At 38.2% G+C, this 19,741-nt stretch overlaps 1 protein-coding gene across 5 annotated transcripts; it reads left to right on the top strand.

Annotated features, from left to right (window-relative positions):
- The first annotated feature begins 8,632 nt into the window (after window positions 1-8,632).
- On the top strand, window positions 8,633-19,227 carry LOC131168655 (pentatricopeptide repeat-containing protein At5g14080). Of its 5 annotated transcripts, XR_009140375.1 has the most exons (7): window positions 8,651-10,313; window positions 10,495-10,873; window positions 11,247-11,364; window positions 11,461-11,707; window positions 12,137-12,371; window positions 17,256-17,321; window positions 18,376-19,227. XR_009140375.1 is itself a non-coding variant. In XM_058128262.1 (2 exons), exons 1-2 carry the CDS (start codon window positions 8,660-8,662, stop codon window positions 10,806-10,808), a joined length of 1,968 nt encoding a protein of 655 aa, XP_057984245.1. In that variant the 5' UTR covers window positions 8,651-8,659; the 3' UTR covers window positions 10,809-13,397. The 5 variants fall into 5 exon arrangements, 1 of the variants encoding a protein (XP_057984245.1); XR_009140374.1 differs by lacking the exons at window positions 17,256-17,321; window positions 18,376-19,227 and having other exon boundaries at window positions 12,137-13,397; XR_009140377.1 differs by lacking the exons at window positions 11,247-11,364; window positions 17,256-17,321; window positions 18,376-19,227 and having other exon boundaries at window positions 8,633-10,313; window positions 12,137-13,397.
- The last annotated feature ends 514 nt before the right edge of the window (window positions 19,228-19,741 follow it).

The raw sequence follows: 19,741 nt of genomic DNA, 5'->3' as shown, positions 1-19,741 counted from the left end.
TTCATAAAACCACATCGACCATCCAACCTCATGTCACTCCGTACAACAACGTTAACACAAATAGCGGTACAGTGCAAGTGCTAGCCTAAACCAAGCCAACCAGGTTCTAATAGCATATAACATATAATGAAACTGTGATACATGGATATTTCATACTATTAATTGTCAAATTAATATCATTATGCTGTTTTGCATATAAACATATATCATGAAAATCATCGGCCCGTATGCTGGTATTTCACATTTTACCATAGCTCGGCCCATGCGCCGACAAATCATATCCATAGCTCAGCCCGTACGCTGGCAAATTATATCCATAACTCGGTCTGTACGCCGGCAAATCATATACATAACACTACCCGTATGCTAGCAAAACATATTAATAGTTCGGCCCGTACGCCGACAAAAATATCCATAACTCGGCCTGTACACCGGCAAACATATAAAAATCTTGGCCCGTACGCCAGTTTTTCATCATAAAAATTCATATCTTTATCATATTTCTAGAAAACAGCATGTCATTATAATTTTTACTCATGCCACATGAACTAGGTTTTTCGTATATTTAACATACCATCATTTTCAGAAGTATTTCCAAAATATAAACCATATATATATATATATATATATATATATATATATATATTCCTGAAATTAGATGCTGTAATAACATACATACATTTTCATAAAATAACTAGCTTAGTTTATCCTCTTACCTGATTTCTGAGAAACCCCTAAAATAAACAGTCTCACACCCGTAGGGTTTCTCGTTCAACACCCTGAAAACGACATTTCCTATAACTAAATTCTAGTATTTCTACGTGTACTACATTTTCTACAACTGTCAAATAGTCAAATACTGAGTAGAAAGTCTTACCCTGAATCTGGGATGGATTTCGAACTAACCCCACCAACGATCTGCTCCGACAGACTTGTAGAGAACTTTTCCAGGAACGTCATGGTGGCTTCCAATCGTCGATCCAACAAGAATCCAACACGAGATTGTAGAGAGAAGGTAGGAGGGGCGTAGAGGAGAGAGAGAGAGAGAGAGAAAGGTGATTTGCATAGGTTTTCAGCTAAAAATGAATTTTATCCCTACTTATACACTGGCCCTCGTCGACGAGGTCATGAAGAAGACTCGTCGACGAATTCTCTCCTCATCGACGAAATTCAAAATTCCCCAAACCCCTGCTCGGTATTTTCTCATCAACGAAACATACCCTCGTCGACGAGCCCAATTCAAACTTTGTCGATGAGGCCTGCTGCCTCTTTCTATTCCTTTCAAATTTCTATTTTCTCCCTCCCTGTTATTATTTAAAATACCATAATTTCTCCCAGGTCACTACAAGTAATAATATTAATAGTAATAATAACAATTATTATTCATAATGGCAATAAAGATAGTATACATGTTTTAACAATATAATAGTTACCTTTAATGTGAACATGCAATTAAGGATATGCACACCACACACATTGGTAAACCATTAACTAAAGAAACAAATCAAACTTGGGGTTAAAATATGGAAACCAATGAGAGGGCAAGAAAGTAGTGAAGTAATGGAAACAAGTTATTTCTAAAAATAATGTATACTTATTCAGTATGGTCACCAAAATTAGTACACATCCCTAAACATATAATGTGACAACCCGAATAATAATGCGATTTAAATAATAAAGAGGAAGGGAAATGGAAACAGTAACAGAAGGAGGAAGTCAACTTCGTCGATGGCATTGCACTTTGGAAAGAATAACCGAGGGAAATTATCAAGCCTCGTCGACGAACATAGGGGATTCGTTGACAAGGGTATAAGAGGACCTTGTCGATGAAGACAAAATTCGTCGACGAGAAGATACCGAGAGAGGATTTTGGGGAAGTTTGAAATTCGTCGACGAAGGTGTAGGTTCGTCGATGAACTTTCTACAGGACTCGTCGATGAGGTGATGTGTCTCGTCGACAAATCCAGTCCTATAAATATCAAAAACCTGAATTTAAACTTCAAAATTAAGAAATCTCTCACTCTCTCTCTCTCTCCCTTCGGCTCCCTCTCCTTCTCTCTTCGATTTCAAGCCGGATTTCCACCAGTTCGACGATCTGAAGTCACTACGACGCTCTTGGAGAAGTTCTCTCCATATCTGCCAGAGCGGATCATCAGTGTAGCTAAGTTGAAATTCGTCCCTGAGTTGAGGTAAGGTTTTTATATCGAATTTGGTCCTGTTATAGTTATAGGAAATGATATTCGCATGAAAATACTGAAGTTAAGTACTGGGAGTTTTCATTTTCAGGGTACTGATCTGGAATTCTTACGGGTGTGAGTCTAGAATTTATAGGGGCTTTTCTCAGTAGTCAAGTAAGGGAATAAACTAAAGCAGTTATTTTCCATGTAAATTATTTTTATGTATGAGTAAATTTATTTTCAGGGAAGCATGTATTATATATGTATATTACAAAGGAAATGCACATTTGGGAAAATACTGCTATTATGTTGAAATGTATATATATGTATGAGATGCCAAAAATTATGATTTTAAAATACAATGTATGACTTTATACAGCAAATGTGTGGCGTGAATATTACTTTATGTGAAATGTATTACGATATGACTTTGTTACGAATGAAGCATGTTTTCAGGTTTATGAAATGTTGCAGTACAAATGATGTTGAAAATACATGATAATTGATCTATTTTCAGAATGATATTTATGAAATGATTTCGGCGCAAGGCCGTATAAGTATTTAAGAAATGTTCGGCGCGAGGCCGTATTTATGAAATGTTCAGCGCGAGGCCGTATTTATGGAATAATTTCGACGCGAGGCCGTATTTATGAAATGATTTTCGGCGCAAGGCCGTATTTATAAAATGATAAAAAATGCTATAATATCATGTATTATATGTTATCAGAACCCGAATGTTAGTTTAGTTCAGTTTCAGGAGTTTGGTACCGTAGCTTATATATCAGATATCGATGATCAGATTGGTGCTAACCACCCCACGAGGGGGTGGGAGATGGATAGTCGATGTGGCTTTCAGTAGAGTGTGGACGTCCACCTGGCAATCTGGACCAGGGTGTGGCAGGCCCATCGTACTTACAGACATTTTTGACTCGGCAGTGGTAGGCCAGCCATTGTCGGGTCCCGCCTTTGGGTTGCACAACCCGTCATGGGAGGTAATACATGACATCAGCTAACTATTCATCCTGGGTATGTTTTCAGTATTATCAGTTATAATAGATGTTTTATGTACGATATGATTTATTAGCAAATATGAAAGTATATGATTATTCAGTACGATATTATGAACGTTTATAGAAATATGAAATGTACTGTATATGTATAATTGCCTTAAATGTTCATGTTGTCACACAACTGTATTTAGTTTATTTTCCCTTACTGAAAAGTGTCTCACCCCTGAACCTAATAAATTTTTCAGGAGACCTTGAGAGACTGGCGAGTCGTGGCTGCCGTTGAGCTTGTTGAGCTTCCCTACTAGAAGGATAAGCGTTGATCTAGGATCAAGGGATTTTTTTGTATGATCCTAGGGTTATTTTGATGTTTTGGAGATTATATTCAAATATTGTATTTTGGGAATGTAGTAGACTCTGATATTATGTAATTCATGGTTTTATGGATATAAATTATTTTTACTACCGCTTAGGTTTCCGCTGTTTTATGTCAGGCTATCCCCGCTACCCACGGGTTCGGGTTGATGTTATTATTATTTATGTTTATTATGTGATAAGTTAAGTAAGACGTTACATATAAACGTTAAACATTAGACATTAAACATATGTCGTAATAACAAATACCCTAAATAAATATAACCATGAGTATGAATAATACTTACTCAACATCTACTGTTAAATATTGTATCCTAATATATATTTATTATTCAACATGCATAGTAAGTATCCTAAAAATAAAAACCTAAATAAATATTATTACTGAAAGAAGAAAAAAAAAACCTGCAATAAAAAAAACAAATTGATGTCAGATACGTATATATTTATATATATATAGCACCTAAATAAATATTATTCTAAAAAAAGAAAAAGAAAACTCTGGCAATGAATTGACGTTATATATATATAATATTGAATAAATATTATTATAAAAAGAAATAAAATCCTGCAATAAAAAAAAAATTGAGGTTAGGTGTATACATGATACTTGAATATACATTATTACAAAAGAAGAGAGAAAAAAAAAATCCTGCAATAGAAAAAAATTAAACTTAGATACATACATACATACATATATATATATATATATATAAACTCAACCATTGCAAAACACATCTAGTGAAAAAAAAATTTAAAATTTTGAAACTCAAATAAAATAAAGATGAATAAATATGTATACATACATATATATATATATATATATATATATATATATATACACATATATGATATACCCCAAATATATCACTTACCATAAATCCAAAGGAGACTAAAGCCCAGCATTGATGAGGGCAATTACCACCTAAGTCAACTGCTCAGGCAGAGCAATTGACGCCACCTCCATGATGACTAGAGCAATCTACGCCAACGTTATAACAACCGGAGCGATTCACGTTTGCGCCATAATTCGCTAATAAATGGCACATCACCCTTGGGTCAAACTCCATCACTATAAATGGGGATTCAGAGAAGAGGCTAAGGTATCTCATTCTAAACTCTACTTTACTGTTGCATAAAAAACCTCTCAAGTCAATCCCTGACTTAGGCATCAGAGCGATCCCCCGGAGTACACCCCGTGTCTCGAAGCCTTCCTTATTTATCTCTTTTCAGGTGGTCGTGATCAGGGATCGTGAAGGTCGTTCAATTTTTGGCTGCAATAGTTGGCGCCGTTTGTGGGAACTTCTTGAGAGGTTTTCTCTTTCAATCCTTGATCATGACTACATCAGATAATTGAAGGTCGATGCATTGGCTCAATTAAGATCGTCCGAAATACCACTGTTTGACACCTAGACGTAGTCAATGCCGTTCGATCCATCGCCAATTGGGACCCTACCCAGTGCAAACTCTTCATTCGCGGAATTGGATGGGACACTACCATCAAGAACCTCCACAATCTCTTCTCCACCTATGGTGACCTCGAAGAAGCCATCGCGATCCTTGGCAAGGTCACCAGGAAAAGTAAAGGGTACGGGTTTATTACGTTCAAGCACGTCAATGATGCTTTACTCGCATTGAAAAAGCCAAGTAATAAAATTGACGGATGAATAACCGGGACCCAACTTGCGATATTGGGAAATTCCGGATCTAATATGAATCCGACTACAATTGATGTTTCTATGCACAAGATTTATGTAGCCAACGTGCTTATTCTCAAGGTATGATTTTTTCTCCATCATACAATAATAATTCTAAAAAAAAAAACAAATAGATGTCATAGTTTCAACCCTTGAAAAGCTCCATCTTAATGGCTAATAATAATTAATAGGATGTTCAAGTTATTTAATTATTTGAACAATGACCTATGCACCAAATGCATAGTGGGGTCATGATAGCTGCACTGCAAGTCAAATAAACAAAGCCAAACTTAGAAATTCCAATGGGTTGGCCGAATGCACCATGGGTTTGGCAATAATGACTTTTGCACATTTATGTGCTTTGAATAGTGCTCTGAATAGTGAATTTGAAATTGCTATTGGGAATTTGAGTTGAAATTACAACGCACATTGAAATTGCACAATTGTAGCAACTATAATCGACAAAACCTCAAACAGAAAAATCAAGCTCCTTAGTGACATTCTGTCGAGCACCTGGAGCCCAATCAGCTGAACAATCCACACCATAATCAAAACAAACAGTAACAAAATCACTGTCGTCAATGATAGACATCTCGCAGATCTCAATCTCAAACTTCAATCTACCACTGCACTCACAACCCCATCCAACATAGGACTCACGAATCAACTGGGATACAATCGAATAATCTGAGTTTATAGACCCCACATATGACACAGGCAACACAAAAATAGTCTGCGAAATCTATAACATTGCACGCTTACTTGCAGTTCCCTTTGCCATAAATGATCGAACACTTAGTGCATACACATCCAAACCCTTTGAAACAAATCCATCCCGAACCGATTAAGAATCCTAACTAATATTGAAAATACCAGAACTCACATATTTAATCCCAATGAAATCAAAACTGCAAGAACCTGTCGAATTGAACAACCATCCCAGCATCATAAATTATCAAAATGTTACTGAAGATATAACCCAAAAAATGAGCACAGCTCATTAGGTAAGGAAGAATCGGCCCAACTGACGAGCAACGCTCGTGAGACCAGATGACTGCCCAAAAAATGAGCACAGCACAAAGAAAAATCGGCCCAACTGATGAGCAACGCTCGTAAGGCCAGAAGACTGCCCAAAAAATGAGCACGACTCATTAGGCAAGGAAGAATCAGCCCAACTGACGAGCAACGCTCGTGAGGCTAGAAGACTGCCCAAAAAATGAGCACATCTCATTAGGCAAAAAAGAATCGGCCCAACTGACGAGCAATGCTCGTGAGGCTAGAAGACTGCCCAAAAAATGAGCATAGCTCATTAGGCAAAGAAAAATCAGCCCAACTAATGAACAACGCTCATGAGGCCAGAAGACTGCTCAAAAAATGAGCACGACTCATTAGGCAAGGAAGAATCGGCCCAACTGACGAGCAACACTCGTGAGGCCAGAAGACTGCCCAAAAAATGAGCACGACTCATTAGGCAAGGAAGAATCGGCCCAACTGACGAGCAACGCTTGTGAGGCCAGAAGACTGCCCAAAAAATGAGCATATCTCATTAGGCAAAGAAGAATCGGCCCAACTGACCAGCAACGCTCGTGAGGCCAGAAGACTGCCCAAAAAATGAGCACAACTCATTAGGCAAAGAAGAATCGGCCCAACTGATGAGCAACGCTCGTGAGGCCCAGAAACGACCCAAAATATGAGCACAACTCATTAGGGCAGAAACGACATAAAAAAAGAGCCCGACTCATGAAGCCACAAGCAGCCCAAAATGCCTCAAGAAGAGCTGCTTGACAAAAAAATACAACTTTCGAACATTGGAAGTCAGCTTCAAAAATTTGAAACTGAAGGAGGGACAACTGATATACCCCAAATATATCACTTACCATAAATCCAAAGGAGACTAGAGCCCAACATTGATGAGGGCAATTACCACCTAAGTCAAATGCTCAGGAAGAGCAATTGACGCCAGCTCCATGATGACTAGAGCAATCTACGCCAAAGTTATAACAACTTGAGCGATTCACGCTTGCGCCATAATTCGCTAATAAATGGCACATCACCCTTAGGTCAAACTCCATTACTATAAATGGGAATTCAGAGAAAAGGCTAAGGTATCTCATTCTAAACTCTACTTTACTGTTGCATAAAAAACCTCTCAAGTCAATCCCTGACTTAGGCATCGGAGCGATCCCCCGGAGTACACCCCGAGTCCTCCAAGCCTTGCTTATTTATCTCTTTTCAGGTGGTCGTGATCAGGGATCGTGAAGGTCGTTCAATTTTTGGCTACAACAATATATATTATCCATACACCTATGCAAGCTCTGTGTGTGTGTGTTGGGGGGGGGTGCATATGGAGAGGAGTTTACCAGGGAACTCACGACAGAGGGGCGTTGGCGAACGCGGCTGGAAGAGGTTGATGATCGGAGTAGGATGCCGGCATAGCAGTAGCTGTGTGCGAGGCAGCAGGGCCGATGATACCAGAACGGTGGTCGGATCTGTGAGAATGAGAGATGATGACGCTGGAGTTTGGCTTTCGTGGAGGTTGTTGGAGACGACGCTGCTATGTTGTTGCTGAGGTCGGCCGAGAGTTGCAGTGGGTTGGTCGGTGGCTGGCCATGGACGTCTTGGCTGGGAGTGTTCGGTGTTGCCAGCTGGTTGTCTCAGGTGGAGTTGGTTCAGAGTGGAGGACTGAGGGAGAAAGCAGGGGGAAGGAAAGGGAGACTGAGAGAGGAGGGAGCAGGGAAGAGAGCGAGGTCGTCGGGACTGGGTGCGCGTGAGAGAAAAGGAGAGAAGAGAACTAGGTTTTCTCTTCTTCTTTTTTTCTTTTTTGTTCTGCCCCGGCTGTTCTCCAGGACTTGTGCCCCCTTAGCCTTCTTATAAGCTTTTTAAAACCCTAACATAATAATAATAATAATAATAATAATAATAATAATAATAATAATAGAAGTAATGATAATGATAATAATAATAATATTTATAGTAAATATAATAATGACACTAACAATAATAATAATAATAATAATAATAGTAAAATAATAATAATAAAGTAATAATAATATTTAAAAATAATGAAAATAATAATACTAATAATAAAAAATAATAATAATAATAATGATAATAATAAAAATTTTGTTATATATATATATATATATATTTTTTGGATTACGCATCGGGTTTCCACGTGCCCGTTTTACGATCCACGTGACTAATCCTGTACCCCTTGAAGCCGACCCCACAACTTTAAAGGAAGGTAAATTTTAGGAATCCAATGGCAGAAACGAATTCGGGAGGATTTGAACATCTGACTTCGTGAGAGACACTCCCGCTTTGGTTTACATTTTTAATTAATAATAATAAAAAAGATACATAATACATTGTTTTTCAAAAGAAAAACCAAAGCGGCAATGCCATGAAAGCTAGCGCAAGTGAGTTCGCGAGTCGAATCGGCCGAGCTCTCATCTCTGCTTCAGCCCCCTCAGCGCCGACCCGGACATGGACCCCTTCTCTGGAGCAGACCCTCCACCGACTCGGCTGTCGGGACTCGCTCACGCCGCCGCTCGCTGCCAGAGTCATCGATCCCTTCCTCCTCCACCACCCCTCCCTCGCTCTGGGCTTCTTCAACTGGGCTTCTCAGCAGCCTGGCTTCGCCCACACTTCTCTCACCTACCAATCCGTCCTCAAGTCTCTCTCCCTCTCTCGCCAATTCAATGCCCTCGACACCCTCCTCAAGCGCACCAAATCCCAGAAACTCGTTCTCGAAGCTTCGGTATATCGCTCTGTAATTGCGTCTTTGATTGTGGGTAAGAGAACCCACAACGCTTTTTTGGTTTTTAGTGAAGTTAGCTCACTTGGCAAAGATATTGGGACGGGTACGTGTAGTTCTTTGTTAGCCGCTCTTGCTGCTGGTGGGTATCTTGATTGCGCCCAAAAGGTGTTCGACGAAATTACCGTGAGAGGTGTGGGTTTGAGCACTCTTGGGTTTGGTGTTTATGTGTGGAATTTCTGTAAAACCGCTGAGTTGAGTAAGACTTTGAGTTTGGTGGATGAGGTTAGGAAATGGGAATGTGGGATCAATGGCTCAATTGTTGCGATTTTGATCGTTCACGGTCTTTGTCAGGCTTCGAGGTTGCCAGAGGCTTTCTGGGCATTGGATGAGCTGAGAACTAGGGGTTTCAAGCCTGATTTTATGGCATATAGAGTTGTTGCGGAAGCTTTTCGATTGACAGGGAGCATAAGTGATGTGGAGAAAACTTTAAAGAAGAAGAGAAAGATGGGGGTGGCTCCAAGGGCAAATGATTATCGAGAGTTTATCTTTGAGTTGATTTCAGAGAAACGGGTGTGTGAAGCAAGAGAATTGGGCGAAGTGATTGTGAGTGGTAATTTCCCAATTGAGGATGATGTTCTCAATGCTTTGGTGGGATCCGTGTCGGCCATTGATCCTAGTTTTGCAATGATTTTTTTCAACTTCATGATTGGAAAAGAGAAATTACCAACTCTTCTTACTGTGATCAATTTGAGTAGGAACCTTTGCAAGCATGATAAAACAGATGAATTGCTGGATGTTTTTCGAATTTTATCTTCCAAAGACTATTTCGCGGACTTGGAGAGCTACAATGTTATGGTTTCTTTCTTGTGCAAATCTGGGAGAGTGAAAGAAGCTTATGGTGTTCTTCAAGAGATGAAGAAGAAAGGATTTGGTCCGGATGTCTCATCTTACAATTCTCTGATGGAAGCATGTTGTAGAGAGGATCTATTGCGGCCTGCAAAAAGGCTGTGGGATGAGATGTTCGCAAGTGGGTGCAGTGGAGATTTGAAGACTTACAACATCCTTATTCGGAAGTTATCAGAGGTAGGACAAGTCGAAGAGGCTTGGCAGCTCTTTCACCACATGTTGGAGAAAGGGATAGTACCGGATGGTACAACTTACACATCTCTCCTTGAGGGTCTTTGCCAAGAAAGAAAATTTGAAGCTGCTATTGAAGTCTACAATAAGTCTATTGAACAAGATGTAATGCTTGCACGAACCATATTGAGTACATTCATTCTTCACGTCTGCAGGGAAGGTACATACAAATTTGACTACGTAACATAGTTTTGCTAGGTTTGCCAGTTTTTCTCCCTTAGCTTTTCTGGAATTGGGGGTTTTGGCTGCTTCCTACTGATTTTATGCCCTTTCATATGCTTCTCAAATTATTAGAAGCAATCTGAAGTTCTAAACATTTAAAGTCTACATGCTCAATGCAGGTCATTTCCTAGATGCTTCTAAGCTGCTCCGTGGGCTCCCATGTGATATAGGAGATTCAGATTCTCATGTGATTTTGCTCAAGTGTTTAGCGGATGCTAGAGAGATCCCCATCGCTATTGAACACATAAAATGGGTTGGAAATACCTCACCGTCAATGTTGGAAGCAATATCTACTGAACTTTTGGCATCACTTTCCTCTTCTCCGAGACCAGAGCTAATCCAACAGTTGCTTCAAGCAATGCAGGAAAAATGTCTAGTTTTCAATAATGATACGTGGAAGTATTTGTGTCACAGATCATTAACTGGTTGTTAAGGTGGCCTTAGGGGCTGTAATTCAGGAAAATATAAAGGCTGTGTTCTAGCTGTATGGACAACCAGGTGAATTCTTATGCTTCATGGTATGATAATTAGGGTTGCCATATACCATATGCACGTTTACCAGGGGACATTGTTCTCCATCACTATTGAATTGGACATCGCACTGTTTATTGGTGACTTGTTTTTGCAATATATGAAGATACATAAGAAACATTTTTATCTGGTATTTATCTCTAGGCTCTAGCCTTGCAAACTCATAATTCCAAAGGTTGTACCATATCTATTAAAAAATGTTTACGATGGTTTTGCTTATGAAATTCTACAAGGGCAGTTATGTATTTGTGATGATCTGCTCTTTCTGATACCATGCTATATTTGTACCTGAAGCTGTTGAGAACTTTTTTCTGAATACATCATTGGGAATTTCTTTTAGATACTGTACTATATCTGTACCTAAAGTTCCAAATTGGCAATCTCAACCACTACATCACGGTTTCATCTAACAGCTTATTTGTAAGGAAAACATGAGGTTGTTGCAAGACCTTTCAGAGGTAAATTGATATTTTCAAAGCAGTATATAGTAGCACAGTAGAACTTTGTGCCACTTCTTGCTATATGCTGATTACACAGTGGATGCTGCGATGCAGGAAGGGAAAAGAGGGTTATGCAGCACAGGCCTAAATTGGATGTGGCGGACAACATAATGGAGGATGGGCTCCCAAACCACCCATACCAACAAAATGAAAAGAGGGTTATGCAGCACAGGCTAGTAGGCCTCCCAGTGGACCAATGAAACAGAAATGATACTGAAATAGTTTGCATCGAGTTGCTCTTTGGAATGCTCACACTATGTAAATATCAAATATTAATCTAGGAGCTCTTTTCATCCTCAAGGTACTAACTACTGAATGTGAAGATTTTGCCGAACATTTCTTTTTTGGGAGTTATACTAGGTTTAAAGCTCTTTCTTTTCTTAGTATATGGTAAGTGGAAATATGATCCTTCTTCTTGAGCTGGGTTCAATGAGAATATTGCCATGGATGATCAAAACTCTCTGTCGCTCTTGCTACCCCCACCCCCCCACCCCCCACCCCATTGTTTTCCCTACATTTGGTTTGCACAATTCTTTAACCATTAATGCATGGTATCTGCTGCCACCTCCTAAGTGGCATCCGCCAGGCTAAACAGTAATCCATTCCTTGGGGAAAGAACCCCAACCATTCTGAATGGTATATGTTTTTGTAACGAAGAAAATGATGAAATAACCTGGAAATTCAACTCAAATTGATACATTATGGTCTAACGACTCTAATATTTTTGCAGTGAGGTGGCTTCTTCTGGATCTAACAAATCAAATTGGAAATTTTGTTTCATTTGGAGAGGGGTGGCAACTGGCAACACTCAAAGTTGAGAATTTCTGTTGGCGCATTGACAGCTACTGGTCCTTGGGTGAAACTTCATTGATGGGGAGTGCAGTGGGCGACTTCTGGGTGCATACAAGAAGCACTGACCAGGTGGTTTCAGATCAACAATACGATAAAGTCAGAAGTTGCATGGGGTTCTCTCTCTCTCTCATCTTCTTCTTGCTATTTTTTGGTCTCTGAGGAAATTCTTCAAAGCCCTCATGGGCTGCATGGGAACAAAGTGCCAGGCCCCAATGGTTTCACTTTGGTTTTCTATTGAGAAAACTAGGACCTCCTCAAGCAACGGATTGTCAGGATTTTTGCTGATTTTCATAGAATAGCCAGATTAGTTGGGAGCATTAATTCAACATTTGTTGCCCTAACTCCTAAGAAAGCAAGGATTTCCCTTGGTGGTATCTATAAAAATCTTACGCAAGGACCTCACCAGAAGACTCAAGAAAGTAATTCAAAAATTGGCCAGCGCCAACAAACCTTCATGGCAAGTAGATAGATTGTGGATGCAGCCCTTACTGCATATAAAGTTGTGGATACCTACTCCAAGGCAAGGAAACAAGGGGGTGTTTGCAAGCTTGAAATGGAAAATCTCGTGAGAAAAAGTAACGTTTAGGCATTCACGACCTGACAATGTAATGGCATTAAATGGTCTATAGTAACGTGTAGTAGTCCATGATGGCGGTTATGGTACCATAACTGGCTTAGAAGCCGTCGACATCATTACATTATGGCTGCAGAAGCTCGCTATGCACCAATTTTTTATGAGAATGACTTACCAAGAGGCAATAGCACCCTCTCAAATCGCCTAGTTTACCATACATCCATACCCCACGTTGCCAAAAAAATTGGATTTCAAATAGCATCTTGTCAACTGGAGGTGGTTAGCCAACCTTTTCAAAGTGGAGGCTTGGGACCAAAGCCCCTCTCTACTTTCACTATAGCCAACCATAACAATTGAGCCTCCAAAGAAGTTAAGAGGATCCTACAGTGATGGAGTTTAGAGGTTCATCCAAAGAAGTTGGGAATATTTTTTTCTTCGTAATTAAATTCAACATTTGTGTTTCTTTTAATGGCATGACATTTGGTGTCATCCCATAGTGTCTTCTTCTATGTTCAGCTTGGTTTGTGACGAAGATGCTCTAGTTAGAAATCACTTCCATTCAAAAGATGGTATTTCCAGTTGCATTCCCTCAGCAAGGAATGCCCATGGTTGGGATATTAATTACCTTGTGGACTTCGTTAGCGTCCTATACAAAGTTCTCATTCAAAATTGTTGAAGCTTGATATATATTGTTTGCCTACAACATAATAGCTTTAAGTTTTTAGGTAAAGTGGTAATCTAACATGGTACAAGAGCTTATTACCAGGATATCATGGTTCTAGTCTCCTTGCCCACGTTTATTGTGTGGTGTATAAAAAATTATTTTGCTCCCTATCATGAGTGTTATTTGTTGTGTATTTATTTCTGTACATGCTGTTGAGCTATATTTTTTACTGCAGTAAAAGAGTTTGATGAAGTCAGGAGCTTAGTGTTTGGGGTTGGAATATTTCTCGTGGTGAAAGTTAGTTTGTGGGCTACAAAGAGAATCTTGTAGAAGTTTGGGGTGAAAGGGAATGAAAGTGAATTCTACATAGTCAGGTGAACTAAGGGGTTTATTATGCTTTGTTGTGATATGGATGGGATAAATACGAAGCACAGCAGAATAAATACAACAAGTAAATGAAACACAACCAGAAAATGATAAACAACGAGAACAACAACAAAATTTACGTGGTTCGGCAAAGCCTACATCCACGGAAGCAATGACACAAAAATTTCACTAAGGAAATCTCAACGTACACAATACACTTCTCAAAATGATTACTCACTCTCAATACATGCCTAGAATGACATATATAATAGTCTCTGAGAGGTTTCCCTCCAATTACCTAACCACCCCAATGTTCAAATTTAAAATTCAAAAAACTGCTCACAACTCAGGCGCACTCATCGACGAGTACAAGGATTTGTCGACGATTCAGAGAAGGACACTCGCCAACGAGAATAGGGCATTCGTCAACGAACTCATTTTCTACTCGCGGTATCTCCAAAACTTTGAGATTTTTTTGCTCTCGGGATTTACTCGTCAACGAGCACAAGGCACTCGTTGATGAGCACCGGGCACTCGTCGACGAGTCCCCACTGTGTTGTCCCTTTATGCTTTTCTTCCTTTATTTATGAAATTCAAAGTATAAAAGTCACACCATAAACAACAATCTCCACCTTGGCAATTATACGCCCCTTAGGAGAATCTCGAAAAACATATCTAACTGCTCCACCTTGAACTTGAATTGGCCGATTAGGTTTGTCTCCCTTCTATTAATTGGAGACATGAAGTAAGTCCAAGCAATGCTTGAACTTCTCAGAAGTAACTGATTTCGTTAGAATATCCGCTACATTTTTATACGTGTGAACTTTCTCCAACATAAGCTCACCCGAAGCAATCAATTCTCAAACCCTATGAAACCTCATATCCATGTGCTTGGTTATAGCATGATATATCTGAGTCTTCGCCAAGTAAATAACACTCTAACTATCACGATGCAGCACCACTCCATCTTGCTGAAATCCTAACTCTCTTACTAAACCGGTAAGCCATAAGGCTTCCTTTGCAACTTCAATAACTGTCATATATTTTGCGTCAATCGTGGATAATGCTACCAGAGACTATATCATGGATCTCCAACATACTGGTCCTCCTACAAGGGTAAATACATATCCCGTTGTAAACCTTCTGTCATCCATATCTTCAGCATAATCAGCATTTGTAGAGACCCAAAAAATTTAATTAATGAAAGTAATAAAAGAAAATAAATGAAAGAGAATGAAAAGGAAAGGGGGGATCAGCAAGGGTTCGTCGACGAACCAATGGTCTTCGTCAACGAATGTCCCTCTAGGTCTTGTCGACGAAGTTCATATGTCTCATTGACCAGAAGATATTGAGAATCAGGGAATTCAGGTTCGTCGACTAACCAGCCTCCTCATTGTCGAAGAGCCTTCGTGGGCTCGTCGACGAATCACTTTAACTCGTCGATGAAGCCTGGCCTATAAATAGGTTTTTCGTCATTTTCCAGCAAAAATTTCTATGTCCTCTCGTTCTCTCTCTCTACCCTACGATTTTCACACACACACACACTCTCTCTCTCTCTCTCTCTCTTCAATTTTGGCTTCGTTATAGTTCGGATTAATGATCAGGAGCCACCACGAGGTTCGTGGGAAGATTCTCTGCAACTTAACTGGAACAAATTGTTAGTTTAAAGTTCTTGGGCACCATCCCAAAATCAGAGTAAGTGAGGTATTTTAGAGTTTTATGGGTTATTTGAAGTATTCGGAACCTAGGAAATCTTAAATGAGAATTGTTCTAGGAATTAAGTTGATTAATTTGGAGAAATGTGAATTTCAGGGTTTTGAACTTCGAACGTCGTGGAGCATAGGATATAGGGTGTTAGTGGACCTCTCAGTAAGTCAGGTAAAGGGAATAAATTATAGCAATATTTTAGAAATTATGGGTTGAATAAATATATGAAAATGGTGATATGATATTTTAACTGTATATATTATGATATGAATAACAGACGAAACTGTGTGGCATATGAGTTATACAGAGAACATGTTTGAAACTGGGTTGTGTGAACTGCATGGTGAATTATGAGAATATAAGACAAACAAATATTGAAATGTTTTGTGCAGAAAAGAATGTAAGAGAAACCCAGTGATGTTTATATACTGAACTGTAATGATAAGAGAATTGTTTTATTGAGAAACAATGAAAAGTGATATATCGAAGGGTATTTTCTGAGAAATGATGAAATATGTAACATGGGTATGCTTACTGGAAAAATTAGTGGAACATGATATATATATATATATATATATATATATATATATATATATATATATATATATATAGAAATGATTTCTATGATATATGTGGCAGGATAAAATTACGATATGTTTTATACTGAGAAATTTTGAAATACGTGAAATGAGAACCTATTGTGAATATTGAAATGTGAATATTGTAATGTGAATACTGCAATGTGAATATTGAAATGAGAATATGAAAATGTGAATGTTAGAATGTGAATATTGCAATGCAAATAATGCAATGTGAATACTGAATTGTGAATAGTGAAATGTGAATGTGGAAATGGGAATACTGAAATGTGAATGTGTAAATGTGAACCATGATATATGGATTGTGACAAAAAGCACGGTACCGATGCTAGCGGATGATAAGAGCAACCACACGGTCTCGTTGAGAGTGTGGTGTGATAGTCGAATGAGCCAGTGACAAGGGTAGTTTTGCCCCCTGGAGTTCGAACTAGGGATAAGCAGGTCATTCGTACTACAAACGAGTATATGGATTGTTTATTTTGATTTAATCGAGTAGGCCAACCGCGGTTTAGATCCAGCATTTGGGTTGCACAACCTTGACCATGTGGGGAAGCATGGCGTGGAGAATATCCTCAGGACAGCCATGAGTTACAAATGTGCATGTATTGGTTATTGAGGACACTCATGTGCTAAATGATGAAATGGAAATGAGAAAAGAAAGAGTGTGAGTTTAATAACATAAATAGAAAAGGCAAAGTAAAACTCTCCGTTTGAGGGTTTACTGAGTAAGGTGAGTGCCCTGATAAGTATCAGTTGTAGTCGTACCCGAATTAATCGGGTAAGGTTACAAACGATTTCAGAGCATATTGGAGCTACATGTATGGGGCGTGTAATATCCCTTATCATCGGGAACTTTTGCTGATAAATATGAGTTGCATGTGAATGAGTTAGAAAATGGAATTAAAACTTATAAAAGCTTGTGTTTTATATCTATATGATTATGAGTATAAATGGTATATTTTTCTTAGATGGTATTATCACTAAAATAAGAATATTATGATATAACGAAACTCTTACTGCCACACACTGTAAATAATTTATTCTGTCTTATTAAGATGTGTCTCACCCAAATATCTAAATATTTCAGGGAACCATGACAGATCAGGAAAATAAAGTTCCGAAATAGAGGGGAGCCTACATCCTGATAGACAAGGTAAGTGTTGTTTATATAAGTTTGACTGATTACCTGGTACCCGTTTTGGGTCGGGTTATGCTGATACGGTATCAGAGATTCTAACGTGACCAATGTTTGGGTATTATTGATTAATATTTATTATTTATTGAAAAAAAATTATATGAAAATCAGGGCGTCACAGCATTTACAAATCCCATAATTGAAGGACAACCCTGTTACTTGTCGAATAAGATGTCATATGCCGATGTACCCCATAAGTATCGGAGTATCTATTTGACAACTTCCCAATGCTGTCTTCTTGGATTAGAGAGAAACTTACTTATCACGCTCACCGCATAAGCCAAATCTGATTTCGTACACACCATGACATACATTAAACTCCCTACAGCACTAGCATAGGGTGTAACGACCCGAAAATCTATACCATTTTTCTTTTTTACTTTATTAAATATTGAAACTTAATTTACTCTGATACACTTGGATTATCTACTGTAACATCTCAAACCCCAAATGAGCACTGAGGAAATCCTATTCATTTTTCACAGCTACACAGCAGAAAACATAATACTGTACATCCATATTTACAATATTAGAATTCAATAATTCCCAAAAATATACATATAAAAAACACATCTCCTAGTAAAAATCCACCAAAAACCTTGAAAACTACCCAAAAACACATCTCCCTAAAAACACTTACCTCACAACCAGGGCAGTGCAACAGTCCCTCTATCGGCGAGCCTAATCTAGTCATCTAGCTGGATTACCTGAAAAATGTTAAATTACTAGGATGAGACAATGCTCAATAAAAGGAAATATGCTATTAATAGTGTGTGGCGACTGAGTTCCATAAATATTATATTGATAATTATCTGAAACTGTAAAAGTTGGAAAAAAATTATATAGTACAACTTGCATCTATCATAGTTTAACCTATAACTGTAATATCTGAGTTTTCTACTTTTCTAGTATCATAATATATCTACCGATATTCTGTAAATTTGTATACATATACATAATTGTGATATTTTCCCTAAAAAACTGTACGTCATGATTTAACCCCTCATGACAGGATAATGTAGTCGTAGGCGGGACTTAACTGTGGTTGGCCTACTAAGATAAGTCAACTATAACTCTACCATTCCTCAGTCTGGCAATCTGCAATCCCTCCAAGGCACGATACTGGTATCTACCTCGTCAAACCGGTCACCTCAACCCAGTCTCCTAGGGAGCCTGCAATCTCTCCAAGCATGGTTGACGGAATCCTCCACACTATCTCAGATGTGTGGTTGCACTCTGATCTGTAATAGCAATGGTACCGTGCTTTTCTAATATCTGAACTGATTCATCAGGGTCTGATACTTTATAATACTATTTTCTATATATACATCTTACTGTTTCATCATAATTTCAAAATAACCATAACACCAAAAACTGTTATGAAAATACTTTAATATTTAAACTGTAATAGTTATGATAACTGATATATAATATCTGAACTGTATAAACTGTAATATCATAGTGTTATGGCTTTCAAATTTTCGGAATCATGGTAATCTGTAAATGCTATAAAATATCTGTCTGTAAAATATATTTTTCTGTATAATATTTGTTAGCCCTGTCAGTTACATTATCTTGGCTTATATGTTTTGATGATATTAACCTAATTGTTGTTTCTAGTATTTTCCATCTTTGCAGATCTTATCTAGTATAGGTACATAGTGTCAGATACACAGAGGTACCAAATCAGAAGCAAAGATCGGACCTAGTAGACATCAAATAGAAAAGATCGGAAGGACACTGACTCAGAAGCACCAAAGCACATCTCGGAGTTTTTATTGCGTATAAATTAATTGTAATAAGGGTTGTGTGAGTGAGTGCGTATTATAACTCTTGCAGTATGTGTCTTGCATGATTTTCAGAGTAAGAGTTGAGTCATTGCATAAGCATACTAGGACACATGAGTTTATAGGATTGCACTAAAGACATAAACACAAACTCACCTTTCATGGCTTTCTAAGTTAAAATAAGAGTTTGTCAAATGAATCCTAAAACTCAAATATGTTTTCAAAAGGACAAGTTTTTAACATCTTAGTTTTAAGAACATTTTTATATTTAGTCCCGATTGTATTAAAACAAGTTTAATGTCCTAAAGGTTCAAAAAAAGTCAAGTATTTTTACAAAAGGACATACTAAGCATATAAGATATCAAAATGGGTTTTCAAACGTGTTTTATTAATTAAAATATCTTATATTCAAAAGTAAACTCATTTGGACAAATTTTAATCTTCATTAGACTTAATATATTTCATATAATTTTGTCCAAAAATGTTTTGAGTCATTAAAATACTTTTTGACAAGGAAAAACAAAGTAATCGTCACTGCCGTAGTGCAGTCTTGAATCCTGAACACTTTACGGTATTTTGGGCATAACTTTT

Source organism: Malania oleifera, chromosome 11, assembly GCF_029873635.1.
Source record: "Malania oleifera isolate guangnan ecotype guangnan chromosome 11, ASM2987363v1, whole genome shotgun sequence".
NCBI lineage: Eukaryota > Viridiplantae > Streptophyta > Magnoliopsida > Santalales > Ximeniaceae > Malania > Malania oleifera.
This window is presented reverse-complemented; position numbering and strand designations above follow the sequence as displayed.

Excerpts from the sequence above, each read along its gene's own strand:
- LOC131168655 (XM_058128262.1), top strand. The coding sequence starts at position 8,660 with ATGAAAGCTAGCGCAAGTGAGTTCGCGAGTCGAATCGGCCGAGCTCTC. Across the intron at positions 10,314-10,494 it reads TCTTCACGTCTGCAGGGAAG|GTCATTTCCTAGATGCTTCT; the intron begins GTACATACAAAT and ends TGCTCAATGCAG.